Here is a 6000-nt window from a genome sequence, read left to right as displayed (position 1 = left end):
GGAGGAGACGCCTGCAAACCGAGGAGAGGCCTGGGGGAAACCAGCCCTGTCGAAGCCTCCCTCTCAGGCTTCCAGCCCCCGGACTGCAAGGCAATCTGTCCGTACTGTGTAAGCCCCCAGACGGAGGGCTTTCTTGTGGCATCCGGCCCTGACCAGTGCAGTGCCCTGGTGGACTTTCTGCATGTTCCTGATACGGCTGATAGACAGGTGGATGACGACGGGGCTTCTTCATTGTGGAGTCTCATGAGATGCTGCGGGCACAGCACACAGGACAGTCTCCACCAGCACTAGGGACCGGCACAACCATCGCAATGACAACCCTTCTCTTAATGCTCACAGGAGAATGGATGACCCAAGGTCTAAGGTCCAAGGCCTGTGCTGGACAAGTTATAAACCAAATCCACAAATCTTCGCTGGGCTCCTGCAGTACCTTACCAGGTGTGGAAAGCGCTGCCTTAGTCATGCTGGCCGCTGCTCACATTTCTTACTTACTTATTTATTTATTTATTTATTTATTTATTTATTTATTTATTTATTTATTTATGTAGAGACTGAGTCTTGCTCTGTCGTCCAGGCTGAAGTGCAGTGGTGCAATCTCGACTGTCTGCAACCTCCGCCTCCCAGGTTCAAGTGATTCTGGTGCCCCAGCCTCCCGAGTAGCTGGGATGACAGGCACCCCCCATCATGCCTGGCTAATGTTTGTATTTTTAGTAGAGACGGGGTTTCACAATGTTGGTCATGCTGGTCTCGAACTCCTGACCCCAAGTGATTCGCCCACCTCCGCCTCCCAAAGTGCTGAGATAACGGGCTTGAGCCACTGTGCCCAGTGTGGTTCCCACATTTCATTAAAATGTCTTTGTAGAATTCAGAGAAACAAGAAAAGTTATGGAGTTTTTTTGGGGAAAGCCAGGAAATTCCGCTGTCCTAGAACTGGACAGTGTGTCCTGAGTTCTCTTTGGGAATATTTATTCATCTAACGGGGGTTTCTCAACTCTGGGTGCCCATCTGTAAAATGGATGCTACCAGTTTATCTGTCCAATTTAACGGCAAAATGCCTATGAAAGAAAGAGTACGAGGGCAGAAGGAGAACAAGGTGGCACAGTCCCTCTCTCCCACCCACTAAGCTCTGTGACCTTGCTTAGAGGGTTGGTATTGTATTGGGAGTGGTGAGGGGCTGGACAGAGGCGCTCTTGAGGCCCCTTCCAATTCCCCTGTTCCTCTGATCAAATAATAGGTTTGCCAAGTTCCCACACCCTGGACTCTCCTGTCGAGGACCAGAGAGTCTGGGAGCTGTGCCCCTTATCAATTTAGTGCCATGCGGCTCCAAGTTCATCCTTCATTGCCTGCTTTGAGCAAATGGACCTGGCCCCTTTAGACATTTCCTTTGTGTGCTGACACGGTGTTGTTTTGTCAGAGGCAGCAGTGGTAGAACATGGCCAGAAGGTTTTTCTTCCTGCCCTGTGTGCCCACTTGGCTGACTCCTGCCATGCAGACGGACCCTCCAGCTCCAGGCTCCTGCAGTGCGTGGTGGTCAGCAGCACCCAGCAGCTTCCTCCATCCTCTTCTGTGGCTGACTTCCTCCAGGAAGGCACTTCCGTTACAGGAACAGCTTAACTCTGGCCACCCAGAGCTGGATATCCAGCAAGTCCCACTGCTGTGGCACCAACAGCAACTTCTCAGCCCTCCGGCGAGTCTGGGCAGTGCTCTCTCAAATGAGGGTTCAAGGTGGGAAGGAGCGGTTGGATGAGAGACTGTTTCTTATAGCTGCTCTTCCTGGATGATTGGAGTTGACGTCTTACTAGCCAACCCCTCACTTCTCTAAACCTGTTACAGTTATGTCAGATTTTCCCCATTCAAATTCATATGTGGTTTCCTCTCTTGATTGGCACAGCGTTGGTACCATGTGCAGCTGTAGCCATAGACCTGCGAAGATGGAATTTGGAAGCTGGTTGTGCCTTCGGGCTTGAGCACAGTGCTGAGCTCCTTGCTGGTGGGACATTGGGTTCCTACTGGGAACAGACTTACCATCCTGTGTAGTCTGCTGATACATGATCACCCCTAGATCCAGGACATGACCAAGCCCCAAGGGTGATGGCAGCACAGCCTTCCAAGAGACATCTGGGGTTTCCACCTGTGACCTTGGGAACACCGGAAGCATTTCTGGGTGCTGGAATCAAGGCACTGCATGGATGCCCAGAAATGCTCCTAAGCGGCCTCAGAGTCACGGGTCTCTGCCGCACCGTTTAGGAGATGGCAACACCCTGAGCAAGGGACCCTGCCGGGGACCACTGGGCAGCGTGGCCCAGGCTCACCCATCTTCAGATCGGGGCACTGGGCATCTGTCACATGTCCAGAATACCATACCATTGTCGCAGAAGGCTTGAAACCAACGACGGGCACACAGAAGAGAAAGGCACATCTGGTCAAATCAAAGCGCTTCAAATATTGCGACTGTCCCAGCACCTCAGTCTCAGGAGAGCCAGTGGCGGCTTCCTTCAGTCTGGCTGATTCCTCACCTCTCTTCAATCCATCTCTTTCTCAGAGGTCCCTGTACCGGCATCACCCATCGGGGAACTGATCAGCAAAGCAGTTCTGGGCCCTATTCCAGGCCGACTGACTCAGAATTTCGGGGCTGGAGCCCACTAGTCTGTATGTGGACAGGTCCTGCAGGCGACTGTGCTGTGCGGTGAAGTGCAACAATGACTCACTCACGTGCCAGGGGCGAATCCTGGCAGGCCCAGCCTGCAAATCACTGAATGCACCCCCATCCCCCCCGCTGGCTGACAGGGGCTCACCACCGACCCCCAACACACACAGTGTTAATCTTTGAATTCACATGTAGAGCTTGTTTTAAAACGCAGGTTCCTGGGTCAGCTCCCTGAGATTCTGCTGGAGTAGGTATGTGGGTGCGTTCCGGGTGGTTCTGATGCGTGTGGCTCACAGGTTGAGGGTGCGATGCCTCTCTCCGCCTGTGACTGTGTGTGCACGTGTGTGTGCCTCTATCAGGTGGCAAGTGAGCACCGCGTCTCCGCCCTCTCCTGTCTTCACCTCAGATGCGGTGCGCCTCTGCTCCTGCCGCCTCCCAGGTCCCCTGTGTCCTTCTTACCTTTACCTTGTTTCAAAACCCCACTCCCATTCTCAAAGGCTCAGTTCAAAGATCTCCTCCTGAAGCCTCTCGCCCTCCCCCCACTCTCACCCACCACCTGCAACGTGCTCTTGCTGCAAGTCCATAGTATTAGTTATGGGCCCGGCTCGTGTGAAGACAGGCAGGGGCTGTCTTATTCAGCTGTGACTCCCCAGAGCCTGGCACTCAGCAAGAGATTCATACTTATTTGTAGGCCTTTCAATTCAATTTATTTCCGTCTAATTTGATTCAGGGCAATTCAACTCCATTCACGTCAGCACAAGGAAAGAGCGCTGCGGAGCCCACAATGGGCACCAACACACAGACATTGGCCTCAGGCAGCCCGGCTGGAAGGAGCCCACTGGTCTCACAGAGTGGCACTGCTCGGCCTGGGCACCGAGCACTCCCCGCGCCTCAGGCCTCTCCAGACATGCCCCCTCCACCGCCCCTCCTGAGGACGCTCATCTTTGAAAATCTCCTAAGACGGAACTGGAAGCTCTAAGGTATGCGTTGCAACCATCACATGGCAGGGGCTGGCGGGCTTCACGCAGAGCCCCCCGTCGTGTGGCCTCAGTCACCATCAGCGTAGTGGGTGGGGGCAGCTGACCCAAGGGGAAGACTGCATGGGTCTCACGGTTCAGCCAGTCCTTGCTGGCGGGACCTGCATCCCCATCCTACTGGCTGGGAGTAGGACTGGTTTCCTGGGAAATCACCCATAAACAGCACACAACAGCTGTTCTTCAGCCACAAAACCCTCGTGACACAGCCATGCCCAGGGGTGACTTCCCAGAGCCATGGGTGGAGCACCCGGTTGAGTGGGCTGCTGCTGTCCTAAGTTTCACAAATTGCAAAACGATGCAGAAAAGATGGCGGGTCTCCAGGAACAGCTGCTCTGGGGGATGTCCTGAAGCAGCCACGGTGGAAGCGCTGGCCTTGCACCTGGAGACCGCGAGGCGCCCGAGCTGCAGGAGCGGCCAGATGTCATCAGTGCGTCTCCCTCCTCCGGCGTCTGAAAGAGCAAAGGGAGACAGTGACCTCCTGCGAGGCTTCCGGACGCCCCTCCAGGCACTTCCTTACTGGTGCGCGAAGCGTGTGGCTGGACAGAGGCAGCAAGGCGCGGGGCCCAAGACTCTCTGCTACTCTGTCCGGGCCAAAGAGTTCCCGCGATCAAAGACCCAGAGACTCTCCCCTCACACCCTCCCATGAAGAAACACATGGAAAAATCGAGGATGGGGTTCAAAGTTTCTACAACAGGTCCATTTTGTGATTCCCCAAAGGAAGGATAAATACCATGCCTTTTTCTTGGGATTTGATCAGACTTTCATGCTTTCAGTGAGAATCTGGCATAAAAAGAAGCCCAACGTTTCGCCATGCTTCATGAGTAAAGCAGTGAAAAGCGCACACCAAGACCCAGCTGGAGAGATTTGGAGGGCTCTGCTTGGTCACTCAGTCAGCTCCCAAATCTCACTCATTCTTTCTTTCACTCAACGAATCTTTATGAAGTGCCTACTATGTGCCAGGCCCATAGGAGCTGGGGCACCATCGTGAACAAGATGAGGTCCCCTGAGCCTTGCAGTCGAGCGGGGGAAGAGACACACACCAGGATGGCTTGGTCAGTGCAGGTGAGGCACTGTAGCCAGGACTCGGGTGAGGGGACAGACACCTACCCTAACTGCGGGTGCCTGCAGGGGTCTACACAAGCTTTCTTAGAAGAGGGGTCATGAATATGGAGGTTGTAAAAAATAAATAAGACCCCACCGTTCCCAAGTCATCAGTATCCACATCACCAGTCACAGGCCAACCCAGCAGCACCATGTGGCCCTGGAGATGCTGAGCTAGGAAGGCCAGAGCATTGCTGCAGGGCTATTCTTGCCAAAAAGGCAGAATCTGAATGTGATCCAGGGGAAGGATCCCACAAACTCTCACTGGGGTACTCTCTGCAAAACAACTAGCCTGCATTCTTTAAAAATGCCAGGGACGCTGAAAGAGAGGCTGTTCCAGAACAATGGAGACCAAGACATGACAACTAAACGTACTACGTGATCCCAAACCAGGAAACAAAATAGCCGTCAAGAGGATTACTGAGACAATTAGTGAAGTCTGAACACAGCCTATAGTTTAGAAACCGTTGCATAAATGTTAAATTTCCTGACTTTTTTTTTTTTTTTTTTTTTGAGACGGAGTCTCGCTATGTCGCCCAGGGTGGAGTGCAGTGGCCGGATCTCAGCTCACTGCAAGCTCCGACTCCCGGGTTTTTACGCCATTCTCCTGCCTCAGCCTCCCGAGTAGCCGGGACTACAGGCGCCCACCACCTCGCCCGCTAGTTTTTTGTATTTTTTAGTAGAGACGGGGTTTCACCGTGTTAGCCAGGATGGTCTCGAACTCCTGACCTCGTGATCCGCCCGTCTCGGCCTCCCAAAGTGCTGGGATTACAGGCTTGAGCCACCGCACCCAGCCAAATTTCCTGACTTTTATAACTGTAGTTTAGTTATATAAGAGAATGTTTGGGCCGGGCGCAGTGGCTCACACCTGTAATCCCAGCATTTTGGGAGGCCAAGGCGGGTGGATCACCTGAGGTCTGGAGTTCAAGACCAGCCTGACCAACATGGAGAAATCCCATCTCTACTAAAAATACGAAATTAGCTGGGTGTGACAGCACATGCCTGTAATCCCAGCTACGGGAGGCTGAGACAGGAGAATCGCCTGAACCTGGGAAGCAGAGGTTGCAGTGAGCCAAGATCGCGCCATTGCACTCCAGCCTGGACAAGAGAGCGAAACTCCGACTCAAAAAAAAAAAAAGAGAGAGAATGTTTGTTGTTAGAAGGTAAACACTGGTGTATCTGGGGGAAAGGGGACGTGGTATGCCTGCAATTTAC

At 53.3% G+C, this 6000-nt stretch overlaps 1 protein-coding gene across 1 annotated transcript in view; it reads right to left on the bottom strand.

The window, feature by feature from the left end:
- Positions 1-3331: 3331 nt before the first annotated feature.
- SSR1 (signal sequence receptor subunit 1) overlaps positions 3332-6000 on the bottom strand; it is a 44148-nt gene continuing 41479 nt past the window's right edge. The window contains exon 9 of the mRNA XM_045390483.3: positions 3332-4133. Within this exon, the coding sequence (XP_045246418.1) occupies positions 4109-4133 (25 nt within the window). The 3' untranslated portion in view covers positions 3332-4108. The remainder of the gene's footprint in view (positions 4134-6000) is intronic.

The sequence above is a fragment of the Macaca fascicularis genome, chromosome 4 (genome assembly GCF_037993035.2).
Source record: "Macaca fascicularis isolate 582-1 chromosome 4, T2T-MFA8v1.1".
Classification (NCBI taxonomy): domain Eukaryota; kingdom Metazoa; phylum Chordata; class Mammalia; order Primates; family Cercopithecidae; genus Macaca; species Macaca fascicularis.
The sequence above is the reverse complement of the archived record's forward strand: the minus strand, read 5'-3'. Positions and strand labels throughout refer to the sequence as shown.